At 29.7% G+C, this 21356-nt stretch overlaps 1 protein-coding gene across 1 annotated transcript in view; it reads right to left on the reverse strand.

Annotated features, from left to right (window-relative positions):
* LOC113378632 (E3 ubiquitin-protein ligase highwire-like) overlaps nt 1-21356 on the reverse strand; it is a 374874-nt gene that overhangs the window by 348062 nt on the left and 5456 nt on the right. The window contains 9 exon segments of the mRNA XM_026619187.1: nt 16-196; nt 1096-1163; nt 1233-1350; nt 2394-2588; nt 2651-2802; nt 2866-3025; nt 5716-5963; nt 11564-11672; nt 18893-19141. Coding sequence (XP_026474972.1) covers nt 16-196; nt 1096-1163; nt 1233-1350; nt 2394-2588; nt 2651-2802; nt 2866-3025; nt 5716-5963; nt 11564-11672; nt 18893-19141 — 1480 coding nt within the window.

The raw sequence follows: 21356 nt of genomic DNA on the forward strand, positions 1-21356 counted from the left end.
TTATTGTTCAATTACCTGCAAAATATGCAGAACCATCATCCATAACAAGGACTGCATGCTGGCCTTCATGTCCTACTGCAATTTGGACAACTCGAGGATTTTTTGGAATAATCAACTCGCTTAGACAATTTCCTGGTGTTTTGTTTGCTGCGTTCACCTTTATGCCCAATACTGATGGTTTACCAGTAAAATAGGCCTACGAATAATAAAATAATTATATCTTATATAAAAAATTCTTCTGTAATGACGTATGTAAATATACTCCTCCTAAACGATTATTCGGATTTTGATAAATCTTTCTAAAGTTTGTTAAGGGAATTTATGATGTATGTAAATATAAAAATATAGTAATATTGTAGAAATAAATAGAAAAAAATGCAAAAAACGACATGTCATTGTTACACATTGAAAATATTTGAGACATTGTTGGGCATCGAAGATAAATAAAAGCCATCTGCCAAAAATTTCAATTTACTTATGAGTCTAGATAATATTAGAATATTAAATATACGAGGTCTGTTCAAAAAGTACCCGGAATTTTCGTTTTTTCAAAAAAATATTTATTTATTCGTCTACATTAATGTGGTCCCCTTCAAAGTAGTCCCCCCCAGATATAATACACTTAAGCCAGCGTTTTTTCCAATTTTCGAAGCACCCTTGATATTCACTTTTTGATATGTCCTTGAGCACTCTCAGCGATTTTCTTCAATCGAGGAAAACCGCCGTCCTTTCATGGGTCTCTTCAACTTTGGGAATAGGAAAAAGTCACACGGAGCCATATCTGGTGAATTTTTGCACTTTGCTTTCACACTTTATTTCATTTTTTACGCAAAATTTAATACAAATTCTTTGACTTTTCAATTCTTCCATTGTAAAAATCGCCGAGCTCAGAAAAACACGTCGAACCTTAGCGACTACCACAGACAAAGTAAACAGTGAATATAGCTGAAAATTTCATCATACTTTAGGGGCATGTATACCAACACAATAAAAAAAAAATTTTGACAATCAGACACTCCAGACCCGCGAAATTTAATTATTAGTAATTCCGGGTACTTTTTGAACACACCTCGTAAATATTATTTGTCCTCTTACCTTTCCATTACTCCCTCGAGCAAGCACAAATTCTTTCCCAGCACACACCTGAGCGATATCTTCCTCACCAGGAAGCGACAGAGCACAACAATCGCCTCCAGAATTAGGCACACCAGGATCTGCTTGTCTCGGACCAGACCCATCACTTAGAAATTCATTTGCATTTCCTCCCAAGACGTCCAAACGCTTCCTTGCCAATTTTAAGGGCAAATCGAGAGGAGTGCTCGAGTTTAGGGTTCTTACGATAAACGAATCCTGAGGAAAAATAGATAATTAACTTCCCGTAGAGTAGTTATAGTAATGAGCCAAAAATCGAAAATGAAAATTTTTGCGTTTCTTGACGTTTTGAAGGTTTCTGAACATTTTGGCATACCTCAGAAAAATTGGATGCGTGTGTGTGTTTTGTATGCCGCATTTTTTCGTCCACGTTTTCGGGCGCACGGATCAACCGATTTGAATGGTTTAAAAAACATTCGATCCCTATTGATAGGGAGATGTGCTGATTAGTTTTTGGCAAAGGCAGGTCCAGCCGTTACGGAGATACGGAGCAAAGAGTGCAGAAAACACAAATCGAGTTTTTGAGAGGAAGGAGTATCGGATTTGAATGATGTAAAAAACATTCAATTTGTAATGATTGGGAGAAGAGGTGATTAGTTTTTGGAAAAGACAGGTCCCGCGATTTCGAAGATACAGAGCTAAGTGTGCAAAAAATGGCAGTTTTTGAGTGAACTAAGCGTCCGATTTGAATGATCTAAAAAACTTTCTGTTTGTATTGACAAAACAATACTATTTTCCGTAAAATATTTTTGTAATTCTGGATTAAAAATTAATAAAATTACCCAGGGTAAGCACAGTCTAAGCGCCACTCTGGTACAAATGTTTACCCAAGTGCGTTTAGACTGTTTATGTATAGAGCACTTTTCCAATTTTGTGAAAACTATTGAAAAACGTAAAAATGCCGCCAAGCTAAGCACAGTATAAGTGAAAATGTCGCACAGAATTATTTGCAAATGCGTTTAGACTGTGACTATACGGGAGCACTTTTTCAATTTTGTGTAACAATTTTTGAGCAACTATATTTTCTTTGAAATTGAATTTGAAATGAAATGACGATTGTTAATGTTCTGGAGATAAATTGATTTTTGATTTACATTTAATTTGCTCAGATATAACAAGATAGCAAAAATAATGAAAGTTACAGTATTTGTAATAATATATTTGAAAACGTTTAAAATTTCTCGAATATTTCATCACGATACGGGATGTTCCGGCAATTGGCCTTAAGTTTAGTTTACTACTTTTTTTTCTTATTCACTTACATCTTTAGCTGCTGTAATGATGCCTAAATTTTCTCCATCGCTGAACATAACCGATGAAGTTCTGGACTGGTCTCGGCTGCTCGAATATTGATCCGTGCTTCCAATCAATTGTAAATTCTCTCGATTAATTTCACAAAGTGGCGTGTTGCCTGCTTGCTTGTAATACAGTGTAGTCTGCAAGGATTATAAAAAAATAATTAATGTAATTTACGACCTCTTAATTATTTTTGACTTACATTACAGTATCCGATCCATGCCCGACAAGCAACATCCTTATTACAAGCGTAAACGAATCCTTTAACAGTACCAGCATAACCAGTACCAATTTTCAGCAGTCCTCGGGCTGTTAGAGCATACAAGAATTTTCCATCAGAAGCCAGAGCAGTCGCTGCCATCTGTCCACCAGTTTCACTGGAGGCTGTCATGCAAACTGGTGTTGCCAGAGCGTCACCGCTTCCTCCACTCGAAGTCATGAGACAGTCGGTGTCCACGAAGAAGGAGTCCACCAGAGATTCGGCTGGTATGCCGTGGGTTAGGAAATCTGGTCGGGTTTGTTTTTCGAGTAGGACTGCGTGGACGGAGCGCTGGAGAGACACCAGGACGGCAGGCATCTGGAAGAAAATGATATAAATTAGGTGTAAGTGGCTTAAGACAAACTTTTTGCAATGTATAAGTAATCGACCTAATAAGAAAACAATATACTATGTAACTTCCCGTAGGGTAAGTTATAGTAATCGCAAAAAAATCAAAAATGAAAATATTTATATATCTTTATATTTCAATGGTTTCTTAACATTTTGTCCAACGTCTCCTGAGATCCAATAAAAAAAAGTAAATACAATGCTATTTGATGGTCAAAAGTAACCGTTAAACATATCAAAAAATAAAATTTTTCAAAGAAGTCAAATTTTTTTCAAAAATTTCAAAATTTCACAAAAATGTAATTTTTTCAAAGTTTGGCAAAGTTTTTTTTAATAATTTAGTTTTCGGTACGGGAAGTTCCAGCAATTTGTTATTTATACAATAGTTTATTTATACAAAGTTTAATTATAATGCAAAAAAACAATCAATTACGAAGAAACGGTCCGGCTGATCTTTGCCAAAAACGAATCAACGCGATTTCCATTGGTCGACAAAGACAGGCCCAAAAATATTGAAATTTATAAGAAAAAAATGAGTGCAAAATCAGTTAAATTTTGTATTTTCAAATTTCTTAAAATACCCAAATTTATTATCAAAAGGATTAAATTTACCAAATTTATTAAAATGCTAAAATTTATCAAAACATACAAATTCACAAAAATATTAAAACAACAAAAAACTGAAAGTATGACTTTTTAAAATTATTATAATTACTGAAATTCTAAATAGTCGACTCGGTTGAAACGTTCAACTCAATTGCAATTGCAAGTCAGTTCAAATGTTGAACTGGATTGAATAGTCAACTCAATTGAAAAGTTAAACTCAAATGTAACTATCAAGTCAATTGAAATTTTCGAGTTGATTGAAATAGTCAAATTGATTGAAATAATCAACTCAATTGAAATGATCAACTCGATTGAAATGTTCAAGTTGATTGAAATAGTCAACTCAATTAAACAACACAAATAAAATAGTCAAATCAATTGAAATAGTTAACTGTTGATTGAAATATTCAGTTTGGTTGAAACGTTCAACTCAATTAAAATAGTCAAATCGATTAAAACGTTCGAGTTGATTGAAATAGTCAACTCAATTAAAATGTTCAACACGAATTAAATAGTCAAATCAATTGAAATGGTCACCTCGATAAATACGTTCAATTCGATTGAAATATTTAACTCGATCAAAACAGTCAACACGTTTGAAATGTTCAACTCCATTGAAATAGTCAAATCAATTGAATCGTTCGAATCGATTAAAATAGTCAAAAATTTAATCAGTTCTTCATCTTGTCAATACAAGTAAAATGCTTTTTGAATTATTAAAATTGGTTGATCGGTGTTGCCGAAATGCTTGTATCCGCACACACACACATACATCAATTTTTTCTAAGGAATGCCTTAAAAATGTTCAGAAACCTCTGAAACGTGAAGATATACAAAAAATGTCATTTTATATTTTTTTGCGATTACTACAACTTACACTACGGGGAGTTAATTAGCAAAAATTATGAAAACAAACAAATAAGTGCTATTTTTTTCAACTTAATTATTAAGAAAATTGAATTGAATATTCTGCAAGACTCAAAAGCAAAGAACAAAATAATCAGAAAATATAAGATACAACATAATAAAGATAAAAAAGTATTTCATATTATCGAATATAAAGGTTCTTACTATAAGTTCGCAATTCTGATTAAAAAAATTTATTCATATAAAAAACTATTTTTTATTGTTTCCTTAAGTAGTTAAAATCCTAATTTTGTTATCTCATATTTGTCTATAATAATCAGTACTAAGGTGACCGTAAGTCCCGGCTAGGACGGGGCAGTCCCAAATTTTCACATTGCGTCCCGAGTTTTTCTAAAAGCAATATGTGTCCCGAATTGTCCCGTTTTTTTCCGAAAATCAATAAAACAAATAAGTGCTATTTACTATTTTATTAGCATTTATTATTTTAAAGGCCTACCCTCACCCTTCGTCCCGTATTAACATAACTAAAAACATTCCGGTTTTGACTTAAAATATATGGTCACCTTATCAGTACCTACGTTTGGAAAATTTGTAAGAAATTCAATAATCTGCAATAGTTCCTAACATATTAATTAATTACATCTACACCTCTCCAGTTTCAATTTAAAATTTCACATCAACTAACATTGGCCGATTAATCTAAATTGCCAATTATTGTCTTACAAGACCAGACCACTTTTAGGTCTAGTTTATCAAATTTTATCTAGTTTATTAAATCTAGATGATTAAATTTTATCTTCGTACATAACTACTTTAATCGTACAATGAGCCCAAAGGAGATATTGAAAAAAAAACTGCTTTTTGACGCTATGAAAATTCGAGGTAGCAAAGTTGAAATTCGTAAGGAGCATATCAAAATCTATAAGATAACCAATTCTCACAATTCCCCGGGTACTATACCAGCTAAACAACCAAATGACTGGACTATATATTTACCACCACCAAATCCTTACCACATTAAATTTCTCTACTTATTTTAATTATATAATAATTTTACTCCTGTCTTAGAATGAACACCGAGTAAAATTATAGGATTAAAAATATTTACAAAATCTTCAGACCATTAGCATCCGATTAGAATGATTCAAAAAAATATTACGTCACCAGAGATGTATTTCTCTTCTTACCTTGATGTTTTGTGAAGCAAGTTGTCTCGGACACATCAGCATAGCTCCTAAAGCCATTAACATCTTCCCAGTATCTCCTCTGACAGTGACCAGGCCGAGCAAACAGGCACACGCCACGGCCTGCAGACCGCGTCCGTCGTCTGGTTGAGACGGTGCAGGACCGTGAGATGTAGCCAGGTCGAGGAGCAATTGGAACAAGGCGTTCATGGTGTCTTCTGGTTCGGCTTTTAGTTCTTCTGGATGTTGACCTGGGGAATAGAAAGTTGGTGTAAATTATAAAGGACATTTGTAAATTAACTAGCTATATGTTAACATGTTGACTAGATGTAATATCTAGTTATTGAGATGGAAAATTTTCATAAATACAATAATTTAAAAAAATCGTAATTTCTGCATCAAAAGATGCAGAATAAAATTACAAATAAAATGATATATAAATGGTTAAGTGTGTTCATATAATTTTCTCGAGATTTTCCAGTTTTCCTAAAATTTTTCGTTTGCAACTTGCTTGTAGGCACACCGTACAGAATTCGAAGTTGCGATATATGGAAAAAAACTAAGCATTTTGAAACCTTTCTAACTATGTATAATACTTTATATGTTTTCTTTACATGAAACCTTTCTAACGATGTATAATACTTTATATGTTTTCTTTACATGATTTGCATGTTTTGTTAAATTTAAGCATTTCAAAAATTTTCAGCAATTTAGCCAGTTTTTTGTATTTAGTATTCAGCAATTTAGGCAGTAATTTGTATGTTTTGATAAATTTGATCATTTTGATAGCGCATGTATCTTTCGCGATTAATTGTTGAGCTGTAGATGCATCATCGAAAGAAATATCCCATTCAGTATCCCAAAATATAATATATCAGTATTTTTGACTTTCAGTAAATATAGTAATAATATAAATACAGAGAAAATCAAACGACATACATAACAGCACGTTACACATAAAAAACAAGCAACTATCGAAATGTGTTCAAAGAATTTTCCCAGTTATTTCCTAAATATAGAAATGTTTTTTTGCTATTTTTCAATAATATGTCATATGTACCCTTTTACAGCATAGAGGTAAAAGAACATCCAATGTCTCATTTTTAATTATGAGGATTTTTCCGAAATAAAAGCTACATTATTTACAAATTTCCTGAACACATTTTTAATTTTTATACCTAAATATTGGTCAGCAGAATATCTATTAATTTAATTTATCTCTTGTTGAATTACCTTTTTCTAACATAATATACTATTTTATTTACTATTGTCTTGAATAACAATTAACTAACGTATACTTGTAAATTATATTTAGGTATCGTAAATTAAAGTGGATATTTTTACCCGAGGACCTTTAAACCCCTATATTTCCTATATTTATATTTATTAACGTCCTAAAATCGAAATTGAAATTTTTCTTTACAGAGGTTTCTGAATATTTTGCCATACCTCAGAAAAAATTGATGTGTGTGTGTATGTGTGGATACAAATTTTTGTAAACGTATTAGCGGATCAGCGGACGGACGGACGGAACGGAACGGATTAACGGATCAGCGGATTTGAACGATTCAAAAAATATTCGATTCATATTGATAGGAAGATGTGCTGATTAGTTTTTGGCAAAGGTAGGTCCAGCCGTTCCGGAGATACAAAGATCAAGTTTTTTGCAAAATCCAAGCGTCCGATTAAAATGATTCAAAAAATACTCGGTTCATATTGACGGAGAGTTTAGTTATTTGCAAAGGCAGTTCCAGCCGTTTCGGAGATACTGAGCAAAAAGTGCAAATAAGAAAAAATCATCTAATTCAAAATATATGCTGTTTATGTTGACAGTGCGAATAAATGGTGAATTTTTGGAGTAGACAAAATTTATCCAAAATTTAAAAATAAACAGATTTTTTTCCATTTTTTTAACATTAAAATCATTATGATTTCAATTTGAATTCAGGCTAAATACATTTAATATTTTTCGAATATTTCATTGCGGTACGGGAAGTTCCAGAAATTTGCCTGAAGGCACGATGCCGTGCACCCCACAAATAGAATCTTTAACTTTATTGGAAAAGTTAGTAAGAAATGCCCTAAGAAAACAAAATTTATCAAAGAATTTTTTTTGCCAAAATTCCCGGAAAGGCACTATTTTTTGTGTCTTACATATATGACCATATATGAAAACCTCTTTCTCCTCCTACATATGGCTCATATAAAACTTCTTAGTGTCAGACAAACATGACTGACACGGCAATTAACGTCCTAATTATATCTTTGTATAATATTTCAGATAAGCATTTCTGAGAAAACAACTCGATTTTCTTATGAATCACAAGCAAACATGTTATCGCCGTGAAATAAATGTTTTCAAAACAGAGAAATATTTTTATGTTTATAAACGAGACCACGTATCGAAAATTGCCTTATATGTGCATATCGTATTTTCCAGATTGGTGGTGTTTAGAATTAGTCATAATGAAATAATCCTAATGCAAATCAGTAGAACTTCATTAAAAATTATTTATTACATTTGATAAATAATTTTATAACACGCGATTTATAAAACGAAACACGTCATATCTAATAATGATAATTCTACGAAAAATAAAAGAATAAAATATTATATTACTTGACAATAATATTTTTAAGAAAAATCGAGTACATTATTTTTTCAATAAATAAATGCTAGACTAGTTAAAAGTGGCATTTTGCTTTAGGACAAGTTGCATGAACTTCCAGAAATGCGTTATAATTGACTTATTCAAACAAAATTCAGATTTAGATATTTAGATCAACTGCACGAATACGATTTTTTACACAGAGAAGGCTCAAAAAATGGCTTTCAAACTTTGATATCGATTCAGAATGACTTGAAACGTCGAGAAAACATAAAATTAGCGAATCGGATTTTTTGATGAAAACAAACTTCTCCTTCGGAAAGTTTGTAACTAGTTGAAAGTGGCATTTTGCCCTAAGGCAAGTTGCAAAAACTTCCCGATATGTTTGATAATTTACTTATTCAAGAGATTTAGATATTTTAGAAAAAAAAAATCAACTGCTTGTTCCTAAAACAAAGTTCTAGCTTTCCAAATAGAAATACATCGATTGGCTTTTAAAATTTAAAAATCGGTCCAGCCGTTTTAGGGTGAAAGATTTACGAAAATTTTCTTATGTTTTTTTAGTTAATATTTTAAGATAACTGTCTTAGGATATGGACTCTATGAAATATCATAAAAAACCCAAAAATAAAATACAACATTTTATTACAAAGAAACAGCTCAGTCAATCTCTACCAAAAACTAATCACCACAACTCCCAAATAATATCTTTCAAACGATTTTTTAATTTAGGCTTTTGTTTTCGATTTTTTTATTCAATTTTATTCTGCAATCTGTATATATTATTACATTACATACAAAATAATAATTGTATTGATGTAAATTGTAAATATTGAATTTAAATGAAGTATCTATCTGTCTATCATTAAACAGAGAGTGCTGACAAGTATATGGTAAAATAAAGCTGATATCCCCAATAGAAAAACTACTAGAGCTAATTACAATTTCGAAATAAAAAAACTAAAAAGGAAGTATAAAAAACAATATAATATAGCAAAACTAAGTACAATTAATAGTTAATTATAAGGTCTTTAGGTGAATTTCTTTTAAGCCTGGTCAGCAGGACTTCCAGGTAGACTTGGCTTGATTAGGATGGACGTGTATTCTGTTTTGATAATTGTTGACGACCATTGTTATTTGTTCTAAAATGTTCTAGTTCATGTTGGCGTGTTTTCAAAAAATTGAACGATATTTTTTGCACTTTTGGCCGATGGTGTCACAAATTAACATCGAGTTACATCTAATTTTTAAAAAGGATCGGAGAAAACAACGACAAAAGTTGAAAATCAGCTCGTATAGTATACACATACACATATTTTTTACAAATTTGTAAAATTTCATTCGATTTGGAATAGCTTGACACGTCGAAACATAAACTCGGATTTTTTTTATTAAAACATAAACTTCTCCTTCGAAAAGTTAAAAATGATATAGACTAATGCGTTTCATGCTATTTTTTCAACCTTTACCTTAATATCTACTAATATCCAAATAATTTTATAGCCAATTAGCAATTATTAGTTTGAATCATTTCTAATTGTAACACCTAATATGTTTTATACAAGAATATTGGCACAATTTGTCTTATTATTAGGTTGAGATATTCCAAAAACATTATTATTAATCATTTGATAAAATTATTTAAAATATTATTTATTATCTACATCAAAATATTCAACATACATATTTTGGGTATATGAAAAACCAAAGAATTAAATCGCATTTTGTTTCTCAAAATTTCGCCAGTATTTCTTAATATATAAATATAACTAATTTAATGTTATTTATCATATTTCAATGCTGATGTCATTTTACAATCGATAAATCTTATAATCATATAAACGTAATTACTAATATTCGAACATTAGGATTTATTAGTCATCGTAGAAAATATCGAACACCAAATTAATGCAAATTAAACATTTATAAAATTGACGAATTAATATTAATAATTTAGACAACTATAAATTAAATTATTGTATTCTAACTATTTACAAAGCACATGCTTGAATAATAATATTTGTAAGTAATAAAAATATACTTTTTTTTAAATATTTTTAACATTTCGAAGAAGAAGTTTATTTTTTCGGCAGATTTATCTGATTTTGAAAGATATTAGTTGGGGAACGACCTAATTAGTTTTTAGTTAAGATTAGCTGGCACAAGTTTTTGTAATTAACTATTAAAAAAAAATCGACGATTTTTTAATTTCCCGAAGGAGTTTATGTTTTCATCAAAAAATCTGATTCGCTAATTTTATGTTTTCTTGACTTTTCAAGCCATTCTGAATCGAATGAGGCCAAATTTGGAAGACGTGTGCGTGTGTGTGTGAACAGATTTTTTACGGTAAATCGACGTTTTCTCAAAAATGGCTGGACCAATTTCATAAATTTAGGTCATTCGATGAAAATTGATAAGAACTCACATTGGTTAAATTATTTAATACGATCGGCTGAGCCGTTTCTTTAAAATTAGCAGAAATGTTCAAAATTTTTCCGACACGTTTTAGCCAAAAATTCTGCTCCCGTTTTAAAAATTTCTATTAAAACTATTAAAAATAATTGGGGATCGTGCTAATTAGTTTTGGACAAAATCGATTTGTCCGTTTCTTCGTAATTGATGGTTAAAAAAAATTCTCGAAGATTTTAATGAAAATTGACATGGGGAGTATCTGGTCTTAATGAAGATACTAAAACATTATAGCCCTACAAAAAGTGGTTCAATTATAAAATTTTATTGGAATTTGAATTCATTGTTCACACTCCTTTTTTTAGTATGTACAACGATTCTGTTTGTCTTCTAGATAAAAGTTACTCAAAATTTGCTCCTAATTATACGAGCCCTCACAAAATGGCCGTGGCGTTTGGTTATGTTTTTGAATAATTGTCTATTTTGTTACTGCAATATACACAAAATGAATACCCTTCAATCTTATAATTTTATCAACTTTTCTTCCATCCAACAAATGACAAAAAATAATTTATTAGGTCGTTACAGTGCAATGGTGTTACCCATTAAAGAAAACAAGAAGCTCCATATCCAGCAATAAAATAAAATACAAACCACAATCAAACACAAGTTCTTTCATAATATATTTATCATTCTTCAATTCATATATTCATACAATAATAATTCAAATCGATACATTCATACGTTCAACTCCACTATCTAACAAATTGTATAACAATAATAATTATATAAACATTAAATATTTTTTCATGGTAGTTTGTTGAATCACAAACCTTGTATGACGTCCAGAAGGGCATGAAGGGCTTTGGTACAAAGTGCAGGATGAGTGCTCCTGCTTTCTCTTATTAATTCAAAAACACTGCAAAGTCCTATACCTACAATCTGAAAAAAAGAACTAGCTGTAAGTGGAATTCTGTCTTAAGGCAATTAGGGCATCGTGCCTTAAGGCAAATTGCTGAAACTTCCCGTACCAAAAATTATTATTTTTTTAAAAACGATCAACATTTTTGAAAAAAAATTAATTAAAAAAAAATAGATTTGAGAAACTACAAATTTGACAAAAAATTACTTTTTTTTGAAAAAAAAAAATTTATATGAAAAAAAAAAATTTTTTTTTGAAAAAAAATTTTTTTTTTGGATACAAAAATTTTTTTGAAAAAAATGTTTTTTTCATTTTGGCATATTTTGGAAATTCTGAACTTTTTTTTCAAAGCAATCGCACTGCTTGAACTGCATAGAGACGAAATGTCAAAGCTCGCAAGTGCCGCGCTGCCGTCTAACGCATAACCATTGGTACGGAACCCATAGGAATGTAAACAAAATTTATACTTATTGTTAAAATCTCTATAAAATATCTGATAATTTGATGTGCATATGTCTAATGATAATTTTTCACCGCCGAATGGCATTATTTTTTACTTTTATTATTAGATCTCCGAAATCGCTAGACCTGCCACCATGAAAATTTGATCAAATTTACATCTTGTCAATACAAGTAAAATGTTTTTTGAATTATTCAAATCGGACGCTCCGTTCTCTTAAAAACGGAGGTACCGTTCTTGGCACTTTTTGCCCCGTATCTTCGGAACGGCTAGACCTGCCTTTGCCAAAAACTAATCAGCACGTCTCCTTATCAATACGAATCGAATGTTTTTTGAATTATTCAAATCGGTTGATCCGTGTTCCCGAAATCGTCGACGAAAATTTGTATCCGCACATACATACACACACATACATACATACATACATACATACATACATACATACATACATACATACACACACACACACACACACACACATACATCCATTTTTTCTAAGGTATGCCAAAATGTTCAGAAGGTTTTGAAACGTCGAGAAATGCAAAAATTTTCATTTTCGATTTTTTTGCGATTACTATAACTTACCCTACGGGAAGTTAAATATATTATTAAACTAGTTGCTAGTGATAACTAATTAATTAAATGAAAAAAATTCGACGATTTTTTATGATTTTTTGACAACAGATATCACGGTCTTATAGATCATACTAAAATAAGAATAACGTTTAATTTAAGGCTTAATAAAAATTTTATCTTAGAAATATGACATGTTTTGTTTTATGAAGCAATGAGTCTTTTCTCGACCCTTTATGGGCCCTCTTAACTTTTAGGTCACTTTCCAAATTTTTCAATATTTTACAAAATAATTGTCGACGTAAATAGCATGACTTATGGATAGAATCGCAAAAGAATGAATTTATATTGTGTGCAAATATTCTATATTTATTATGAGAGACAAATAGTGACATATAAAGATCAATGTTGTAGAGAGTGTCATTAGAGACAATAAACGAGTAATTAGAGATGAGGTGTGTTAATAGAGACGAACGAAGTTATTATAATTATGGATTTTTTGGTGAGATTATAATAAGATGTCAAGACAGCCAGTATGAATATTTATGACCTTTCCTAGGTTTTTCTTAGGTTAATAAAATTTTCATACACAGAAGACTCGAGGGTCAAATAATTCATTAATACCAAATAAATATTTAAACAGAATTTTTTGTTTTCCATTTACACATATAGGCTTATAATTACTGTTTTGTTATTCTCCTAATTTTTTGGATGTAAAACAAAAAATTGGACCATAGAGAATTAATTTATATTAACCATCGACATTTTTTATTTAATTTTTATTTATTATTTATTAATATTATTTTTAAGTAGAAAAAAATGTATGATATTTTTTTCTCATAACATTACATATTGTCATTCTTAATTCCTAAATTTTTATTTGTATTTTAAAAACAGATTGTAATTTAATCTTGAGAAATAAAAAAAAAAACAAAAAAATTCTGGAGGTTTTTTTATTATTGAATAGAGACATTACTTATCACTCAATAACCTTTACAAACTAATACTTTATGTAGTTTTATAGTTTAAATTTTCCTGAATAAGCAATATTATTTATTAATTTATTTTTGTGAACTAAAAATCTCCAAATTTTTATATATTTATATTATTTTTATATCTATGTTTTGTAGTTTTTTTTTAAAATTTCCTAAACTAGAAGCATTCTTCACGTTTCAATACATTCTGAATCGAATGAGTCCTAATTTGGAAAAAATATTTATATGTCTGTGTGTGAGCCGATTTTTTAACTCTTTATGTTGATTGATATCATGGTCCTAAAACAATAGTTTAATTTTAAAAATTGGTCGAAGTTCGAAAAAAATATGAAAGACGAGATTCGGGTCAAAAGTCGCTTTTGTGATGTAATAAGTCAAAATTAGAATTTCCTCAACGTTTTTCAAAAACCGATTTACAAATTTAAAAGCCATTAAAATAAACTTGATAAAGAGCAGTTATTAGATTTACGAGGAGATCAGCCAAGCCACTTCTTCAGCAATTATTCGAATTAACAAAAAAAAGTGCATTTTTGCACCAGTTTTCGCAAATATCTTAATATCTCAAGTTTACGGATTTGTGCATTACCAAATGAGTCTACAAAACTCCTCTAGTTGAGTAAAAATATATTACCAATAAATGAAATTATTAAATGATATCAAGGACTAATTACATGATTTACGAATCATGCCAATATTTTCTTATAGCAGATGCTTAATATTTCACAAAATAATTTATTGAATTTATTAATAAAAATGTTTCGACGTTTTTCATGAAATTTAACATTGCATAAAGTTCACACTCCAAGCAGTCCTAAAAAATTGGTTAAATTTTATAATAAAACATTTGGAATAATTAACTACAATTTTAGGACATATACAAACACGTGTGTGTGCACTTCAATTGATTTAATTGCAGATAATTTTAAAAAAAATCAAAGAAATTAATTCATCAATTTCGGTTGATTAAGACAATTATCACATCTATAGGGAAGATTTTGCAACTTCACTTAAGGCAAAATGCTAAGTTCATTTTTTATTTGGAATTATTTCTATATTTGTTTATAAGTAAACGTTAATAATTTTTTTCTTTCAAGTTTCTGAAGCAGAGAACGTCCCATATTCTTTTAAAGTAGAATAAATTATACATAAATGGAAAAAACGAACTTGCAGGAAAAAACGGATTTAGAATTATAAGACTGTAGTACGACTTGAGCAACTTTACCCTACTTCATTAAAAAAAATCATCAGATTCTTTCAAATATGAATAAAAAATAGTATAGAATATAAAAATGAAATGTAGTAGATTAAATGCTCTAATATTTCATCCCTTTGCCATTCAAAAATCCTCAAAGGTAGTAAATCAATATTCTAAATCACTTCGAATTTTGCAAATTTAACCTTTAGGAACAATTGTTAAAAGTCAATAAAACATGTCGAGTACCATTTCTTTCAAGATTTTCATAATACAATATTTAGGATATATTCGTATTTCTTCATTTAAATCATCATTATCTTTTAAAACAATTTTTGGTATATTTCTTTTATTATCCTAATCAGATCATTGCACTCAGTTGTTATTTAATTTGGCGTCGGTATGCTCGTTGTTTCTATTCATAAACAATCAAAAAGTTTACAATTATTTTAATGGCTTCGATTGTCTTTATCCAAATGTTGTTGTTGTTAAAGTCGATTGTGCCGAGTGGAAATTAATAGATAGAGCATTTTTTAAAATAACAAATAATGCAATTGTTTAAATTTGCACACGGTTCATGAAATTGCACGGATGTTTATGAAATTCAATTGATAAATATGATATTTGGATCAATAAAGAATGGTAAAGGAAATGGATGTTGTCATTCTTTGTTTTAATGCCCAAACAATTGTTTGTAATATTGGTTTGTTATTTTATATTTGTATGATAAGATGTCTCAGGTTTAATTAAATTTTCCAGAACTACATATTGGCTGTGATATCTAAAATTTGATTAAATTCCGTTTATACGAGTAGTCAGACTATCAATGCTATAGCATCCACGTCAAGTATTACACTTGATGATGCAAGTTGCTTGCCTGACAATAAGATAATTAATGACTACGGAAAAAGATAAGATAATACGAAGATACCTAAAGAATCGGTTAGTCATTACCTTGATAGGTATAATAATCACTAAAACGTAATGTTATATAGAATTAAATTCGAAACGATTGATCTTAAAATTTGAATGCTAAAGCATCCACGTCATTCTGCATCACAATGAAAATAAATGCTATAGCATTCACGTCCGGAAACGTGTTGGAATAGTAAGGAGTTGAAGTAGTAGGAGTTCAGCCTAGAATTTGAGCGGAATCGAACTTTAACTTCCCGAAGGACATAAACTTCTAATAATTTTATTATTTCTCGACGTGTCAAGCCATTCTGAATCGAATGCGACCAAATTTTGAAAAGTGTGTGTGTGTGAGTGTGTATGTGAACAGAATTTTTGCCATAAATCGATGTTTTCGCAAAAACTGCTGGGCCAATTTCAAAAATTTTAAATCCATTTTATGTAATTCGAATATCAAATACAAATTATGCGTAATCTTAATTTTATAAATATTACTTTGTTGCTTGAATATGAGTATGCTAATTGTCATAAAATATCGTTCTTCTGAAACACAATTGTAAACTTAAAAATCTTATTTTAGCAACTTTGTATTTTTCATTTTATTAACTTCCCGTAGGATAAGTTATAGTCGCAATGGCATATAATAAGATTAAGTTAAAAAAAATGCCATATTGGTGAATGATCGAAAAACAAACTGTTTTCTTATCACTTTTTTAGGGATAAGGCTAGTATATACTAGAGAGAAGTCTATAAAGAATATTCTCTGAAAATTTCAAGTAAATCGATCCAATAGAACTCCAAAAATCGTGGACATCGTATTGAAAATGACAGTTTTGAGAAAAACGCGTTTAAAGTTTCGCAAAAGGAAGGATTATCTTGGTCAAATAACAGTATCTCTGAAAAAAATTATTTTTTTGAAAATCTTCTCGTACACATATTCTTGAACAGTTAAACTTTGAAAAAAGAACGATTTTTGGGAATCTCTACATTAATTTTTCATTAGTTAATTGACAAGATAACCAGATAGATATATAGATAAGATAATAGGCTATATATTACTACTTTATTTCTTTTATCTTAACTAACAAGATATTTTGAAAATTTATTCCAATTTAAATTTGATCATTTTTGTTTTAGGTCAATTTTTGTTCAATCGATTGAAAAATATATAACAAAATTAATCTCTAAATGAATTTTAGTAGGAAAATCATTAATTTCACTAGTTCTGATTGAAATTTAAAATTTTCAGTTTTTTGAAAAAAAATATGAAATTCGGTATTTTAAGAGTAAAGATTTGTTGTCAGTGTAAAAAAAACGTAAATTAGTAAAATAATATATATAGTGTATATAGCATTTCGAATTCAATTTAGTTCAATTCCATTTTAAAATAACCAATTTAGTTCTCATTTCTAGAGCATTTTGCAGTTTCGCAATATTTTACGAACAGTTAAATCACATGTAAACTATTATACAAAATAAGAAAATTTATTGAATTTACTAAATACTTGTTTATAACGTTTTTGAACTTTTGGAATAAAATTTTATGGAAAAAATATTTTAAAAAGCAATTTTCAAGACGCCATGATGGTTTTACGTTTTGACAATATATAGTCTATAGTTCATTATGAATGATTTTTAAACTATATTTTATGCATAAGTTTCATTTAATTTTTCTGAACTAACTTTTCTAAATTTTTTTTGGCAAATAATACTTTTATTTAGAATTTAGAAATGTCATATTTCTGCAGTTTATATTTTTAGCCTTATTATCTAAGCAAAATTTATTCTCATCTAAAAAAAATAACTAGTGGTATATGGGTATATGGTAATAAATGTGTAAATTTAATCTTTGAAAAAATTAGATTTTTGAGATATACTAACTTTTTTTGTAAAAAAAAACTTTTGGAAATAAATGTTTTTAACTTTCCGTAGGGTGTTATTGTAATCGTCCAAAAATCTAAATTAACAATTTTTACATTTCTTCACGTTTTGAAGGTTTCTGAGCATTTTGGCATACCGTGCGTGTTTTGTATGTCCGCATTTTTTCGTCCACGTTTTCGGTTTTGAATGTTTAATGGTTGTGTTGATTAATTTTTAGCAATGGCAGGTCCAGCCGTTACGGAGATGCGGAGCAAAATGTAAAAAAATGGCATTTTTTGAGAGAACTAAGCATCCGATTTGAATGATTCAAGAAACTTTCTGATTGTAATTCTGGCTAAAGTTCTAAAGCTCACTTATGTACTTCAAATGAATAATTTTAGCTTTGCAATTCAGTTTATATAAATCTTATTAATACATATTAAACAATATTACAGTATTATTTGAAAACATTTAATATTCCTCGAATATTTCATTACGGTACGCGAAAGTCCAGCAATTTGCATTAAGGCACGATGCCATACACCACTAGTTTATAATGAAATTTGAAAGTGGTATATTCAAGTCTAAAATGTAAGAGTAATCCATTTTCAACTTGAAACAACCTTAGCCTAATATGGGAAGTACGGACAAAATGGCATCGTGTTTTGTTTTTTAATGATATTTATTTACTTAATGATATAATAGCCAGTTTCAATTGTTTTCGCCTATCTTTGGATCATTTACCACCAGTAAGATAGTATTTTAATTAGGTAAGAACAATAATAACATATTCATTAAGAAAAATTGCAACCAATTACAAAAACCGTTTGGTCCTGATAGTACGTTCAAAATAGCATTTAGGGTAAGGACATATAGTAAGATACTAATTTTTAAGAAGATCGTTTAGAAATAAATCGTTTGATCCTTTTTGATATATCAGAACATTACTTTAAGGCACATTAGGGTGGTCCTTAATATGAACATTTTCGAATTTCTTTGCTCCCAAGAGCTCAAATGAATTAATAAAATAAAATTCTCTAAAAGTGTTAGCTCTTAAATTATCATTTAGATAGTCCGATAGACATCTGACAAGATTGTGAATATAGCTTTCTTTACGTGATACAGTTGCGAAAGCTGTTACTGAAACTAGCAAATTTTTAAATAAGGCTTTTGTGTCATTTTGTACATCTATGCTATTTCGTCCGTATTTTTTATTATCACGAAGTATTAGTATTTTTTTTACCATACCTTTGGAATTTTAGCAGGTGTAATATCATGACTCTGTGTAATATCTTCGGTATCACTATCAATATCTATTGGTAGATCATTATTGGGGGTTGCTGCGCTGCTATTGACAAAAACAGCAGCAGCCTGACGCATCCATCTCTCTAAAATTGCTCCTCGAACAGCAAAATAAACAGCAAACTGTGATGCATTTGTTGGTATCTCAACATCGGGGGCGCAGGACACTGCCGGGTCTATTAGGGTACCATCGAGCTAAAAAAAAAAAGAAATTATTAATAGATATTTGGGAATAAGAGGATAGAAAATTCCCACACTATAATGTAAATTGTAATCTTGTAAATTGCATAACAAATTCAGAAAAAAATAATATATAGTAGGTATCCGCGTTAAAAGTACACAATACTATTTCAAGAATAGTATACGAAATACGAGGTCTGTTCAAAAAGTACCCGGAATTTTCGTTTTTTCAAAAAAATATTTATTTATTCGTCTACATTAATGTGGTCCCCTTCAAAGTAGTCCCCCCCAGATATAATACAATTATGCCAGCGTTTTTTCCAATTTTCGAAGCACCCTTGATATTCACTTTTTGATATGTCCTTGAGCACTCTCAGCGATTTTCTTCAATCGAGGAAAACCGCCGTCCTTTCATGGGTCTCTTCAACTTTGGGAATAGGAAAAAGTCACACGGAGCCATATCTGGTGAATTTTTGCACTTTGCAACACTTTATTTCATTTTTTACGCAAAATTTAATACAAATTCTTTGACTTTTCAATTCTTCCATTGTAAAAATCGCCGAGCTCAGAAAAACACGTCGAACCTTAGCGACTACCACAGACAAAGTAAACAGTGAATATAGCTGAAAATTTCATCATACTTTAGGGGCATGTATACCAACACAATAAAAAAAAAATTTTGACAATCAGACACTCCAGACCCGCGAAATTTAATTATTAGTAATTCCGGGTACTTTTTGAACACACCTCGTATATAAATAGTAAAACTGGTTAAGACCTCTGATTGACGATTCTTTCGAATTATTTTTAAAAAAATAATTAACCCTCCGTCGGTCGGATATTTTTTCACCTTCGAACGGTCGGAAAGGTCTGGCTGGACCACCATTCATTTTACATGCATTTATATGGGATAAATGAGTTTTTCGTGTCTTATATATTAACGATTATTAATAGTAAATATTTATAGTTTTGATTTTTTCTTTTTCTTATCGTCTTTTGCATGTGTTGAGCTTGATTAAAAATATTACATTATATATTATATTACAGAAATCTAGAAATATAAAAAAAACGTTGCTTTTTTTGTTAATTTTTCTGTTTTATATTAATATTTATTCTTTTTCGGCGCCTTTGAAATGAACGTGAAATTCAAATGAAAACGAATTGAGGTGCGTCGCCTTCGAAATGAGCTGTAAAATTCAAGTTGAAAATATAATTTCACTGCAGGTTTCCAAAATTGTTGATAATGTGTGCATTACTCATCCGATTTTCAGTGTTTGCGATTACCAATAAGTTTGGTAGGTTTTCAAGGAACTCTCGTCGTGAAAATACTAACATTCATGTTACGTAACATGTACAACATATAGCAAAGAATATATACAACGCACTTTGAATAGAAAATACCATGAAAAAAGACAAAATACTGGTTTACATATATCAAAAAGCGTATATTTCATACAAAATGTATGGGTGGTCTAGACAGACCTTTCCTACCGTTCGAAGTATAAAAAAGTTAATATCCTTATAATTATCCTTCTGTACATTTTTTCGTCCTGATTTTTTCATTGATCGATAGCTAATAAAATTTTAGGAAAAGTCAAGAAATTTCAAGTCGATAGGATTACTAGAAGTATTATTTTTTTTAAATTGAAGTCGAAAAAAGTCTGGCCAGACCACGCCGACCGACGGAGGGTTAACTTTGACGTACAACTTTGCATCCTCCGTTTTTGCAATGCAATTGCTTTACAGTAAAGGCGGAAGCAAAGTTGTATATTTTGATAAGTATTTTGAAGTACATCGAGTTGCTATAGAGCTTTATGATGTTAGACAATATCGTAGATTATTTAATTTAGTATAAATTTCTCTAATACATCATTCACATCAATCGAATTGTTTTGAAATTACTAGCGACAGAGAAAAACTTCTAATATTTTTTGCGTCAAAAATGGTAAAACTTATTTTTATTATTATAATTAATTTTATTATTTATTATTACTACTAACAATTTAGCAGTGTAGAAATCTTGTTAAGACCTCTGATTGAAGTTTAGAGAAACGTGAAATATTGTTCTATATTGTTCTTGGATTTTTCTACCCAAAATAATTGCTGCAATAATGTTGCTTATAATTTTTATAATCTCGTACCATATTAAAACTGGTTTTTAGTAATTAATTATGATACCTAAATTACACTTTTCTTAGTAATAATTTAATGTGCATTATAAACATGGACC

The sequence above is a fragment of the Ctenocephalides felis genome, unplaced genomic scaffold, assembly GCF_003426905.1.
Source record: "Ctenocephalides felis isolate EL2017-DRISC unplaced genomic scaffold, ASM342690v1 CF-g0.4_SCAFFOLD_01886, whole genome shotgun sequence".
NCBI lineage: Eukaryota > Metazoa > Arthropoda > Insecta > Siphonaptera > Pulicidae > Ctenocephalides > Ctenocephalides felis.